The sequence below is a fragment of the Bombina bombina genome, chromosome 8, assembly GCF_027579735.1.
Source record: "Bombina bombina isolate aBomBom1 chromosome 8, aBomBom1.pri, whole genome shotgun sequence".
Lineage (NCBI taxonomy): Eukaryota > Metazoa > Chordata > Amphibia > Anura > Bombinatoridae > Bombina > Bombina bombina.
This window is the reverse complement of record NC_069506.1, coordinates 174,793,645-174,808,525: the sequence shown is the minus strand read 5'-3', so window position 1 is coordinate 174,808,525 and position 14,881 is coordinate 174,793,645. Positions and strand designations below refer to the sequence as shown.

General features: G+C 37.8%; 1 protein-coding gene across 1 annotated transcript in view; it reads right to left on the bottom strand.

Moving 5' to 3' along the window:
• Positions 1–14,881, bottom strand: part of NDUFA3 (NADH:ubiquinone oxidoreductase subunit A3) — a 33,172-nt gene that overhangs the window by 5,230 nt on the left and 13,061 nt on the right. The window contains exons 2-3 of the mRNA XM_053690716.1: positions 2,173–2,247; positions 820–897 (exon numbers count right to left, since the gene is read on the bottom strand). Of these exons, the coding sequence (XP_053546691.1) occupies positions 820–897; positions 2,173–2,247 (153 nt within the window). The remainder of the gene's footprint in view (positions 1–819; positions 898–2,172; positions 2,248–14,881) is intronic.

Below are 14,881 nucleotides of genomic sequence, written 5' to 3'. Positions count from 1 at the left end.
GGGTGGGTTAAACACCTTCACACAATAATTAGTATGGATGTCCACATTTTTAGCCACATAGTGTATAGTAGAAGGGTAGTGCAGCTCAAAACATCTTTATTTTTAAAGATATTTTGAGTTGCACTTCAGTTCTGATATATTGTGTCTCTGAACATCCATAACTTTGTTATTCATTTGCACAATGATCTGAGTTGTACTTATTATAAACACCATGGAGCGATGATTCCTATAATACAGCGTGCATTCACATCGCCCTTTCTAAGCTACAAATGTCCCTTTTAATCAGAAATTATATGTGTTTGAGAATATTTACTCAGGACTATTAACTGTATGTAGCAATTTACAATAAAAAAATAAAAAAGTCAAAACAGAGGAAAGCCATGGAATAAACTACAGATGTGTTTGGTTTCACCTTACAATTCTTAGCCAATTTAAAGGGTCTTTAAATACAATCTCCTGTATAGGGTGTAGTCAGCTGGTATAGTTTTGCAGTAGATGAATGAGGAACAAATGGGCTCACAAATCCAAGACCAATTTTTGAGGAACCTGTTGTACTGTATTTGTCGAGCCATAATATAAATCAGTTGCTGTTTTGTTTTTACAAATAGAGAGAAAAAAACACAGCGCATCCACGATTCACAGCATCGTTTTATTCACCAGACATTTGGCACAAGACCATATACTTACAGGATGTTTTGTTTTTAATTAATGTTTCATTTATTAAAAACAACATAAATGATACAATGATCTGCAGAATAGATACCGATATAACTATATACCATTGTACACAGCAAGAGAAACTGACGTTAATGATCTTACCAGGATAATTGTATGGCACTGCTCTATTCATCATTCCTGAATACTTTGTGTATGGACTAACAAGTGGAAGTATAGCAGCTGTGAAAAAGAGAAGTAATTAGAGGCAATATATCTCACATGGTAAAATATACCATTTTAACAGCAATACTCTGTGTTTACAAGAGGTTCAAAGGTTTTTATTTCTTTTTAAAAAAGGAAACAGAATGGTCACATGATCAAAGTAACAGGACCCCAAAAGAACCTTCATCTTACTAATCCCCAGCACCAAGACCACAGAGGAAGTACTAGGGAATGTATTTGATTTGCTTACACAGTACTGTGCAAAGTTTGTGTGAAAAAAATGCAGTAAAGTATTTTTTATCAGTTAACAAAATGCAAAGTAAGTGAGCAAAAGAATGATCAAAATCAGTATTTGTTGTGACTACCCTTTGCCTTCAAAACCGCATCAAATCTTCTTGTACACTTGCTCAAAGTCACAAGTTTTGTAGGCATATAGTCAGGTGCATGATTAACAAATTATACCAGACAGGTGCTAATGAGCATCAATTTCCCTAATGGACACCAAGTAGAACTTGTATATGGGGGGGGGAATTTACTTTCACTTTAAACTATTTTTTTTTTTACTATACTGAGTTTCTTAGATGCATTGTTATAGTCTTAAAGTGAATGTCAACTTTCAGAAATGAAAGCCCCGTTTTTAAAAATACTATTAAAAACGCTTATATTATTCCACGCTTGCTAGGAATAAAAAGGTAAGTATTTTAAAAGAACGGCTTCAATTTAAACTTTCATGAATGAAAGTGCCCGTTTTTAAAAATACCATTAAAAACAGGGGCACTTTCATTTTTCATTCAAGAAAGTTGATATTCACTTTAGCAAGTCACCTTTGCGAAATTCGAATTTTCATAATTTAAAATTAATTGATAATTATAAAATTATTGATAATTTATTATTCTTATTTTTTTTTTGCATACACTGCAAGATGGTACAGAGTGGCAAACGAAAAAATACAATTGTTCAATTTTCAGTTACAATTTTTTTTTGTGGGGGTGAATAACTGATGCTAAATGTGGAACCAAAAAAAAAGTCTGCCAAATTTGAGAAATAATGACAAGGATTGAGAATGCTCAGCAATGAAAGGTTTAATGGGTTAAAGGGTCCCCTATATCTACATCTCTCTATAATATTAAAGTCAAAGAAATAGTTATGTATAAGGACGCCAAACAGCATCTGTCTGATATATTTGAAAAATGACAGGGATGTGAGATGGCCTAGCAATGAAAGGGTTAATCCCCAATATCTACATATCAAGTCAAAGAAATGTGTAAAATGAAGGACGTGTTTCAAGCTTACCCATAATTCCAATGCCTGCAGCAACCATTATGACAGGTTCTTTTGCCCAGCCATTTTTTAGGAATGAGGCAATTTCTGTAAAGAAAAGAAATATACACTTATAAACTGTGTTCATATAACAACAGAACAAAAACAGTGCTTTAAGTGATGGTAAATCCCTAGCGTTTGTGAAACTCTAGGATTTACCATTGGAACAAATAAAGGGGGCAAATAGCCGTGCGGGCCAGCTGGCACCAAGCCGGGTAGCTAGCACGCTATTGGCCAAGAGGTGGGAACGTCACCACACAGCAAAATAGCGTTCTGCCGTGGGCTGCCTGAGCATCTCAGTGCGGCGAACGCTTCAAACAAACAAAGGAAGTTTCAGCATGAAGTATTTTATACTTTGACTGAAAGTCCCTTTTATTTGTTCCACTGGTAAATATTAGCATTTCACAAACGCTAGGATTTACCATCACTTAAAGTGAATGTGGTTCTAGATCATTAACTTGCCGTGTACGAATATATTTTAAAGAGATTTTTTTCACTGATACACTGGAAAGTTTGCAATACTTAACATTTTCGCATATAGTGTTAGTACAGTCATATTTTAAAGTCTGAATTTCAATGTTTTTTGTATTTGCCTATTAGGACCTTTAAGAAATCTGTCTTTATTACTGTTTAAATGTGGTTCTCTTAAAGGGACAGTCAAATCCAAAAAAAACTCATGATTTAAATAGGGAATGTAATTTTAAACAACTTTCTAATTAACTTTTATCACCAATTTTGCTTTGTTCTCTTGGTATTCTTAGTTGAAAGCTACTTCTAGGTGGTTCATATGCTAATTTCTTAGACCTTGAAGACTACCTCTAATCTGAATGCATTTTGACCTCTAGAGTTTTGACCTCTAGAGGGCATTCGTTCATGTGTTTCATATAGATAACATTGAGCTCATGCACGTGAAGTTACCCTGGAGTGAGCACTGATTGGCTAAAATGCAAGTCTGTCAAAAGAACTGAAATAAGGGGGCCTTTTGCAGAGGCTTAGATACAAGGTAATTACAGAGGTAAAAAGTATATTAATATAACAGTGTTGGTTATGCAAAACTGGGGAATGGGTAATAAAGGGATTATTTTTTTTTTAAACAACAAAAATTCTGGTGTTGACTGTCCCTTTAAAGTATATTGTAAGACAAAACAAACTATCTTTATTATGATCAAAATGATTTTTATTATAATTATTCTATGCATTTTATAAAACACAGTGACATAATTATATATTTTACTGATGCTACAGAGAAAAAACATAATTTATGTAAGAACTTACCTGATAAATTCATTTCTTTCATATTAGCAAGAGTCCATGAGCTAGTGACGTATGGGATATACATTCCTACCAGGAGGGGCAAAGTTTCCCAAACCTCAAAATGCCTATAAATACACCCCACACCACACCCACAAATCAGTTTAACGAATAGCCAAGAAGTGGGGTGATAAGAAAAAAGTGCGAAAGCATAAAAAATAAGGAATTGGAATAATTGTGCTTTATACAAAAAAATCATAACCACCACAAAAAAGGGTGGGCCTCATGGACTCTTGCTAATATGAAAGAAATGAATTTATCAGGTAAGTTCTTACATAAATTATGTTTTCTTTCATGTAATTAGCAAGAGTCCATGAGCTAGTGACGTATGGGATAATGACTACCCAAGATGTGGATCTTTCCACGCAAGAGTCACTAGAGAGTGAGGGATAAAATAAAGACAGCCAATTCCGCTGAAAAATAATCCACACCCAAAATAAAGTTTAACATTTATAATGAAAAAAACTGAAATTATAAGCAGAAGATTCAAACTGCCTGAAGTACTTTTCTACCAAAAACAGCTTCAGAAGAAGAAAACACATCAAAATGGTAGAATTTAATAAAAGTATGCAAAGAAGACCAAGTTGCTGCTTTGCAAATCTGATCAACCGAAGCTTCATTCCTAAACGCCCAGGAAGTAGAAACTGACCTAGTAGAATGAGCTGTAATCCTTTGAGGCGGAGTTTTACCCGACTCGACATAAGCATGATGAATTAAAGATTTCAACCAAGATGCCAAAGAAATGGCAGAGGCCTTCTGACCTTTCCTAGAACCGGAAAAGATAACAAATAGACTAGAAGTCTTTCGGAAATTCTTAGTAGCTTCAACATAATATTTCAAAGCTCTAACTACATCCAAAGAATGCAATGATCTCTCCTTAGAATTCTTAGGATTAGGACACAATGAAGGAACCACAATTTCTCTTCTAATGTTGTTAGAATTCACAACCTTAGGTAAAAATTTAAAAGAAGTTCGCAACACCGCCTTATCCTGATGAAAAATCAGAAAAGGAGACTCACAAGAAAGAGCAGATAATTCAGAAACTCGTCTGGCAGAAGAGATGGCCAAAAGGAACAAAACTGGTTTATGGGCTATGCAGGTCAGTTGGAATGTCCATTATGGAAGAACCGGGAGTAGCTCTCCTAAACATTTTCCCGAGACATACACCCAAAGCCTTACCGCCAATTAGCCATCTTTATTTTCGCTGCCACCAAAATCACCATTGCCAGAAGATGGAGACGGCCAGATCCACCTACCCTGTCGGATGTTAAACAGACCTTGGGAACATATGCCCTGATGGAAAGAGGATTCTACCAACACCTAAACAAAATGGACTCTTACTGGAAAATTTGGGATCCTTGGATCCATAGGCAACCCCCTGGAGACCGCTAGATTTTACCTGGACTTTTGGGCCCTGCATTTAAATTTAATCTCTACTTAGAGGTCCTTCCAAGTTAGGGAAGACCCCCTTGTCCCGCCATTTCTTCTTTCTCTCTCCTTTCCCCCTTGTCCCGGTTTTCTCCTTCCTACTTTTCTCCCCATGCCCCAGGAGTCTCACTAGTGGGCTTCTAGTCTGTCTATCATGCTTACCCTCTTAATCTGTGTACTTCTATTCCCCCTCCCTTTCCTTCTCAATGTTTCTGGCTCCACCTGCCTGTGCGCCCGAATGATGAGTGGTGGGGGACGACTGGTGATCCCGGGCGTAGCCCTGACCTGCCTGGGGGATAAGATACTCCCGTATAGATTATGGTTACCTACCTGAGCGTACTTGGGAGAGTGACAGCCTCTTGGGAGGTCCATAGGCCCAGATAGCAATAGATCAGAAGTTTACATTATTAACTGATGGCCGAGTGGCTAATGCCCCTTCTGTCCAATGATTACCCATCTACCCTCCCATTCCCATAGGAGCTGAAACATCTTGATAAACCTTTATTATTGACAGAGGGCTAGTACTTGAGACCCATAATTGACCTTTTCCATCTAGTGCAAAGACTAATCCCCCCTACTAACCCTATTTAAGAAGTTTAATTGCATTCGCCCAAATAACTACAATGAGCTATAATTTGATTTGAGAGATACTTTCTTTATTTTAAGATGTTATTGTTGTCTATCTTTTTAGATTAAAACCACATAGGTTTAGACTAATGCTCTAGGTTTTATCATAACTCTACAGTTTCTTGTTTATAAGCAGCGATGGCTTATTCCTCATTGAGATCTTTCTAACTGTACAGAGTTTTAACGGAACATGACTTTGTAAACGATGTTGGCCACTTGTGGCTGAGAAACGACCTATTGGGGTGCAGTTAACCCTCTGTGTTCTTTTGTAACTTTTGTGAGGTTATGGACAGGCCTCCTGTCACTCAGGAGTTGTAAGCATTAACCAATTTGCCTCGCATTTCTGTATTGTACTATTGTTTTATCTCACTGGTTCATATATGATGCATGTTATTTTTTGAATTTTAAAATAAAAAAACTAATAAAAAAAAAAAAAAAAAAAAAAGGAACAAAACTTTCCAAGAAAGTAATTTGATGTCCAACGAATGCATAGGTTCAAACGGAACCAAATTCAAACTCCAAGGAGGAGAAATTGACTTAATGACAGGATTTATACGAACCAAAGCTTGTACAAAACAATGAATATCAGGAAGATTAGCAATCTTTCTGTGAAAAAGAACAGAAAGAGCAGAGATTTGTCCTTTCAAGGAACTTGCAGACAAACCTTTATCCAAACCATCCTGAAAAAACTGTAAAATTCTCGTAATTCTAAAAGAATGCCAGGAAAAATGATGAGAAAGACACCAAGAAATATAAGTCTTCCAGACTCTATAATATATCTCCCTAGATACAGATTTACGAGCCTGTAACATAGTATTAATCACAGAGTCAGAGAAACCTCTTTGACTAAGAATCAAGCGTTCAATCTCCATACCTTTAAATTGCAACAAAAAGGTCTGGTCTTAACGGAAGAGTCCACGGTTGGCAAGAGGCCATCCGGACAAGATCCGCATACCAAAACCTGTCAGGCCATGCTGGAGCTACCAGCAGAACAAAGAGCATTCCTTCAGAATCTTGGAGATTACTCTTGGAAGAAGAACTAGAGGCGGAAAGATATAGGCAGGATGATACTTCCAAGGAAGTGACAATGCATCCACTGCTTCCGCTTGAGGATCCCTGGATCTGGACAGATACCTGGGAAGTTTCTTGTTTAGATGAGAGGCCATCAGATCTATTTCTGGAAGTCCCCACATTTGAACAATCTGAAGGAATACCTCTGGGTGAAGAGACCATTCGCCTGGATGTAACGTTTGGCGGCTGAGATAATCCGCTTCCCAATTGTCTATACCTGGGATATGAACCGTAGAAACTAGACAGGAGCTGGATTCCGCCCATACCAGAATTCGAGATACTTCCTTCATAGCCAGAGGACTTTGAGTCCCTCCTTGATGATTGATGTATGCCACAGTTGTGACATTGTCTGAAAACAAATGAACGATTCTCTCTTTAGAAGAGGCTATGACTGAAGAGCTCTGAAAATTGCACGGAGTTCCAAAATATTGATCGGTAATCTCACCTCCTGAGATTCCCAAACCCCTTGTGCTGTCAGAGACCCCCAAACAGCTCCCCAACCTGTCAGACTTGCATCTGTTGAAATTACAGTCCAGGTCGGAAGAACAAAAGAAGCCCCCTGAACTAAACGATGGTGATCTGTCCACATCAGAGAGTGTCGTACAATCGGTGTTAAAGATATTAATTGAGATATCTTTGTGTAATCCCTGCACCACTGGTTCAGCATACAGAGCTGAAGAGGTCGCATGTGAAAACGAGCAAAGGGGATCGCGTCCGATGCTGCAGTCATAAGACCTAGAATTTCCATGCATAAAGCTACCGAAGGGAATGATTGTGATTGAAGGTTTCGACAAGCTGATATCAACTTTAGACGTCTCTTGTCCGTCAAAGACAGAGTCATGGACACTGAATCTATCTGGAAACCTAAAAAGGTTACCCTTGTCTGAGGAATCAATGAACTTTTTGGTAAATTGATCCTCCAACCATGATCTTGAAGAAACAACACAAGTCGATTCGTATGAGATTCTGCTAAATGTGAAGACTTAGCAAGTACCAAGATATCGTCCAAATAAGGAAATACCACAATACCCTGTTCTCTGATTACAGACAGAAGGGCACCGAGAACCTTTGTAAAAATTCTTGGAGCTGTTGCTAGGCCAAACGGTAGAGCCACAAACTGGTAATGCTTGTCTAGGAAAGAGAATCTCAGAAACTGATAGTGATCTGGATGAATCGGAATATGCAGATATGCATCCTGTAAATCTATTGTGGACATATAATGCTCTTGCTGAACAAAAGGCAGGATAGTCCTTACAGTTACCATTTTGAATGTTGGTATCCTTACATAACGATTCAATATTTTTAGATCCAGAACTGGTCTGAAGGAATTCTCCTTCTTTGGTACAATGAAGAGATTTGAATAAAACCCCAGCCCCTGTTCCAGAACTGGAACTGGCATAATTACTCCAGCCAACTCTAGATCTGAAACACATTTCAGAAATGCTTGAGCCTTCGCTAGGTTTACTGGGACACGGGAAAGAAAAAATCTCTTTGCAGGAGGCCTTATCTTGAAGCCAATTCTGTACCCTTCTGAAACAATGTTCTGAATCCAGAGATTGTGAACGGAATTGATCCAAATTTCTTTGAAAAAATGTAATCTGCCCCCTACCAGCTGAGCTGGAATGAGGGCCGCACCTTCATGTGGACTTAGGAGCTGGCTTTGATTTTCTAAAATGCTTGGATTTATTCCAGACTGGAGTTGGTTTCCAAACTGATACTGCTCCTGAGGATGAAGGATCAGGCTTTTGTTCCTTGTTGTGACGAAAGGAACGAAAACGATTATTAGACCTAAATTTACCTTTAGATTTTTTATCCTGTGGTAAAAAAGTTCCTTTCCCTCCAGTAACGGTTGAGATAATAGAATCCAACTGAGAACCAAATCATTTATTACCCTGGAAAGAAAGGGAAAGCAGAGTAGACTTAGAAGACATATCAGCATTCCAAGTTTTAAGCCATAAAGCTCTTCTAGCTAAAATAGCTAGAGACATATACCCGACATCAACTCTAATGATATCAAAGATGGCATCACAAATAAAATTATTAGCATGTTGTAGAAGAATAATAATGCTATGAGAATTATGATCTGTTACTTGTTTTGCGCTAAAGCTTCTAACCAAAAAGTTGAAGCTGCAGCAACATCCGCTAAAGATATAGCAGGTCTAAGAAGATTACCTGAACACAAGTAAGCTTTTCTTAGAAAGGATTCAATTTTACTATCTAAAGGATCCTTAAAGGAAGTACCATCTGCCGTAGGAATAGTAGTACGCTTAGCAAGAGTAGAGACAGCCCCATCAACCTTAGGGATTTTGTCCCAAAATTCTAATCTGTCAGATGGCACAGGATATAATTGCTTAAAACGTTTAGAAGGAGTAAAAGAATTACCCAAATTATTCCCTTCCCTGGAAATTACTTCAGAAATAGCACCAGGGACAGGAAACACTTCTGGAATAACTACAGGAGATTTAAAAACCTTATCTAAACGTTTAGATTTAGTATCAAGAGGACTAGAATCCTCAATTTCTAATGCAATTAGGACTTCTTTAAGTAAAGAACGAATAAATTCCATTTTAAATAAATATGAAGATTTATCAGCATCAACCTCTGAGACAGAATCCTCTGAATCAGAGGAACCAATATCAGTATCAGAATGATGATGTTCATTTAAAAATTCATCTGAAAAATTAGAAGTTTTAAAAGACTTTTTACGTTTACTAGAAGGAGGAATAACAGACATAGCCTTCTTAATGGATTTAGAAACAAAATCTCTTATGTTATCAGGAACACTCTGAGTATTAGATGTTGACGGAACAGCAACAGGTAATGTAACAGTACTAAAGGAAATATTATCTGCATTAGCAAGTTTGTCATGACAAACAGTACAAACAACAGCTGGAGGAACAGATACCAAAAGTTTACAGCAGATACACTTAGCTTTGGTAGCTCCAGCACCAGGCAGCGATTTTCCAGAAGTATCTTCTGACTCAGCTTCAACGTGGGACATCTTGCAATATGTAATAGAAAAAAACAACATATAAAGCAAATTTGATCAAATTCCTTAAATGACAGTTTCAGGAATGGGAAAAAAATGCCAGTGAACAAGCTTCTAGCAACCAGAAGCACAAAATAATGAGACTTAAATAATGTGGAGACAATAGTGACGCCCATATTTTTTTAGCGCCAAAAAAAGACGCCCACATTATTTCGCGCCTAAATGCTTTTGGCACCAAAAATGACGCCACATCCGGAACGCCGACACCTTTGGCGCAAAAAAACGTAAAAAATGACGCAACTTCCGGCGACACGTATGACGCCGGAAACAGAAAAAAAAATTTGCGCCAAAAAAGTCTGCGCCAAGAATGACGCAATAAAATGAAGCATTTTCAGCCCCCGCGAGCCTAACAGCCCACAGGGAAAAGTCAAATTTTTAAGGTAAGAAAAAATGATTTATTCATATGCATTATCCAAAATATGAAACTGACTGTCTGAAATAAGGAATGTTGAACATCCTGAGTCAAGGCAAATAAATGTTTGAATACATATATTTAGAACTTTATATAAAAGTGCCCAACCATAGCTTAGAGTGTCACAGAAAATAAGACTTACTTACCCCAGGACACTCATCTACATGTAGTAGAAAGCCAAACCAGTACTGAAACGAGAATCAGTAGAGGAAATGGTATATATAAGAGTATATTGTCGATCTGAAAAGGGAGGTAAGAGATGAATCTCTACGACCGATAACAGAGAACCTATGAAATAGACCCCGTAGAAGGAGATCACTGCATTCAAATAGGCAATACTCTCCTCACATCCCTCTGACATTCACTGCACGCTGAGAGGAAAACCGGGCTCCAACCTGCTGCGGAGCGCATATCAACGTAGAATCTAGCACAAACTTACTTCACCACCTCCATAGGAGGCAAAGTTTGTAAAACTGAATTGTGGGTGTGGTGAGGGGTGTATTTATAGGCATTTTGAGGTTTGGGAAACTTTGCCCCTCCTGGTAGGAATGTATATCCCATACGTCACTAGCTCATGGACTCTTGCTAATTACATGAAAGAAATTGAGTGTCCATGATGTCAGGAACAGAAATACACATTTTTGATTGAGCAACAACAAAAGGACAGAGCCCATAGGATGCATCACTTGTTAGAGCATCTACTTTTTCCGCTATGCAGTCCGTTTAACCACTGCACAGGGATTAAAACCACAGATAAAGCCCTGCTCAGGAGCTGCAGAGAACTGGTAGTACTGAGCTCTAAAGCTGCAACTCTTGAAGCTCCCAAAAAGGACTTGTCTTATCCCCACTGTGGGGTATACTTGATGATGGTACAGTGGGTATTGAAAAGAATCACCGCCCTTGAAAATAATCACATTTTGTTGCTTTGAATCCTGAAATAAAGATAGACACAGTTTTTGTTTATCCAGTTGTAATTACTCAGTGCAACTTATAACATCCAAATGAAAGATATAACACCAACATGTCAGGCAAAAATAAAGACAATTCAAAAACAGAATCACTAAGTTGGAAAAAGGATCACCCCCTCCTAAAATTACTTGTAAACTCAATCAGGTGTAGCTAATCACCTTCTCTACGGCACACACAAAGCCATTTGATTTTCAACTGTGATCAGCTGTGTGCATACTGATTATAGCTCAGCATGAAAAGATCTTTCCTGGAGCATCTCAGTCCCAGGTAGTGCAACTGAAGCAAACAACTATGGGTGACAAAGCACTGTCAAAAGATCTCCGAGATAAAGTTGTGGACAGGCACAAGTCAGGAGATGGATACAAGAAAATATCAAAGGCTTTATCAATGCCTAGAAGCACAATTTATTATTAAAGGGACAGTAAACCTAAGAATTTTCTTTATAAATTTCTAAATGCTGCATGTCAAAAATGTCAACAAACCTAAATTTATTAAAAGTAAATGTGTATTACTAATAGTAAATGTTTCACAAACATAACATCTCATTCGGCAACGAAGTCCGCCTAACACGTTGTGTTTGAAAATGTTATTCGCATCACCGCTTGATTATTTCCAATCCCCTGTATATCGTCCGTGCAGTTTTTTTACTGTCAGGGACGCGCGTTCTTTGATTGACAGGGGCAGTATTCGACGTGCTGCGCAATCGCATTAATACGCTACACAGGAAATGTAGCGCAACAACGTATTTACATTGTATCCCATATAAGTTATATCGTTCTATATGTTATTAAATGAATACAAACATCTGTTATGAATTTATATCGGCAAAAATTTCAATCATACATACTTGTTATACCTTTCAATAAAGCAGTTGTTATTTTTAATACTCAAAAAGCACATCCGAAAATGATCGCCGTAACTAAAGATTCACTATCATTAGCGATCCTGTATCTAGCCTTGTTGCTGAAATTTGATATTGCGCATGCGCGGTGCTGATCGACAGATAAAAAAAAAAAAAAAAAGATTGTGAACGAGCGTTAGTGGGAGGAACGGGGGTTGTTTTAGACCGGCCCATGGGATTGACAAAGCGAGAAAAAAAAACTCCCATAGCTGCTGTGGATGGCTGGGCGTAGAATTAAGGCATGATCAACGGTTACAACAGATAAGTAAAACATCTTATATCTTAAAATATAACCGTTTAAAAAAATTAAAAAAGAAATATTCGTTATGAAATAGACATACTAAGAGTATATGTGCAATGTCTAGCGCTATCGTTTACTGACACTTTAAGAAGTGGAAGGTATTTGGTACAACACAGACCCTCTCTGAATCAGGACGTTGCTCCAAACTGGATGAAAGAGCCAAGAGGAAACTGGTCAGAGAGGCTACACAGCAACTCTGAAGCAGTTGCAGGAATTTATGACAAAGAGTGGTCATTGTGTGCATGTGACAACAATATCACAAATTCTCCTCAAATGTGGCTTGTATGGGAGGGTTGCAAGAAAAAAGCCATGTCTCAAGACAGGCCACATGCAGTCACAACTGAGCTTTGCCATAACACACCTAGGAGATTCTAAAGTCACATGGAAAATGGTGTTATGGTCAGATGAGACTAAAATTTAATTATTTGGCCTCAACACCAAACGATAAGTCTGTAGGAAATCAAATACAGCTCACCATCCAAATAACACCATACCCACAGTAGAGCATGGAGGTGGTAATATCCGGTTATGGGGGTGTTTCTCTGCAGTAGACACTGGAGCTCGTTTCTGGATAGAAGGAATAATGGATGGGGCAAAATACCGTCAAATTCTTGAGGAAAATCTGCTGCCCTCTGCCAGGAAGTCGTCAATGGGAAGAAGGTTTAGCTTCAAACACATGACAATGACCCAAAGCACACAGCAAAAATGACCAAACAGTGGTTGAAGGAAAAAAAGGTGAATGTCCTCGCATGGCCTAGTCAGAGCCCAGACTTAAACCCCATTGAATATCTGTGGCATGACTTGAACACTGCAGTCCACAAAGGGTCACCATCAAATGTAATGTAACTGGAGCAGTTCTGCAAAGAAGAGTGGGAAAAATATTGCACAGTCTAGATGTGCAAAGTTAGTAGAGACATATCCCAACAGACTAAAAGCTGTAATTAAAGTGAAAGTAAAGTTATAGATTAGTGAATAGTAGTATAGTATAATATAGTGACAAACATTGTAGTCGCTAACTTAATTTTTAATAAAATATATTATACATTAGATAATTTATATATTTACGATCGCCGTTTAATGTTGCTTTCTCCGCCCCCTCGCTTTGTTCCAGGTTTTTGTATTGAAATAATTTCGTCTGTCCCACCCGCCGCATGCGTAAGTAAACGTGCGCATTTTCGAGTTGATAATCTATGTGCATGCGCTAACTAATGTTCTCCTCTTAGATACATACTAGCAGTGTCCATGCAACAACGATGAGGATCGATATGAGAATTCCCTTACCAAATGCGCATGCGGCTTGGCGGCTTTCGTGAACGCGCTAGTTGAGTGACATACAGTTGAGGGTTTCACGCATGCGCATTAGAACAAGTGGGAGGTTATCATGGCGAGTTAGACGCCAATGGGGGAACTAATCCTTTAGATACGGATGAAATCGTCACTCTGGTATTAGAAATTTTTTTTTATGCAGGTGGAGGAACGTTGATAGTCCTCGGCAAACGAACAAAGTGAATAAAAAGAGTTATAAAATCGATATATAAGTAATCATGAATTAAAGTACACTTTATTTTTTATATACTTTACATTGCAAATGAACAATGACTATAACTTTACTTTCACTTTAAAGCAAAATGTGGTTCAACAAAATACTGACACTTTTTCCAACTCAGTGATTCTGTTTTTGAATTCTCTTAATTTTTGTCTGACATGTTGGGTGTTATATCTTTCCCTTGGATGTTATAAGTTGCAATGAGTTAATACAACTGGATAAGCAAAAACTGTATCTGTCTTTATTTCAGGCTGCAAAATGTGTTTATTTTCAAGGGGGTGATTCTTTTTCAATACCCACTGTATGTAGGAGGGTATTATAGATCAAGAGACATAAGACTCCCTTTCTGTAGTCAACCTAGTTGTTCTTATCTCATCTCTTCCCTAAAGTGCATACATCTTTGGTTAAAAGGTAGGGGTAGATCTGTCATTTACAGCATTAGGGCCCTTAAAGGAAGGGATGTCTAACTGGGTTGACACACTTTTGAAACCTTTGGTGGAACTTTTACCATCTTTGATGAGGGAGAGTAAACTTGCTAACCCTATTGGAACAATCCCATTGGACATTGAATATGACATGGATGACTATGGATGTAATGAGCTTGTATACTGCTATCCCACATAATTTAGGTTAACAGCAGTTAAAGGGACATGAAACATTTTTTTCTTTCAATATTTAGATAGAGCCTGTGATTTTAAACAATTTTTCAATTTACTTCAGTTATCAAATTTAATTATCTTGATATCCTTTGTTGAAGGAGCAGTAATTTACCCCTGGGTGCTAGCTGAACACATTTGGGGAACCAATGACAAGAGGCATTTATGTGCAGCAATCAATCATCAGCTAGCTCCCAGAAATGCACTACTGCTCCTGAGCCTACCTAGGTATTATTTTTCAACTAAGTATACCAAGAGAACTAAGCAAATTAGATAATAGAAGCAAATTAGAAAGTTGTTTAACATCAAATGCTCTGTCTGAATCGTGAAAGAACAATTGTGGGTTTCATGTCCCTATAGGTTCTTTATTGATCAGTACAGTAATTATTTACATGAACTAGAAGATTACAT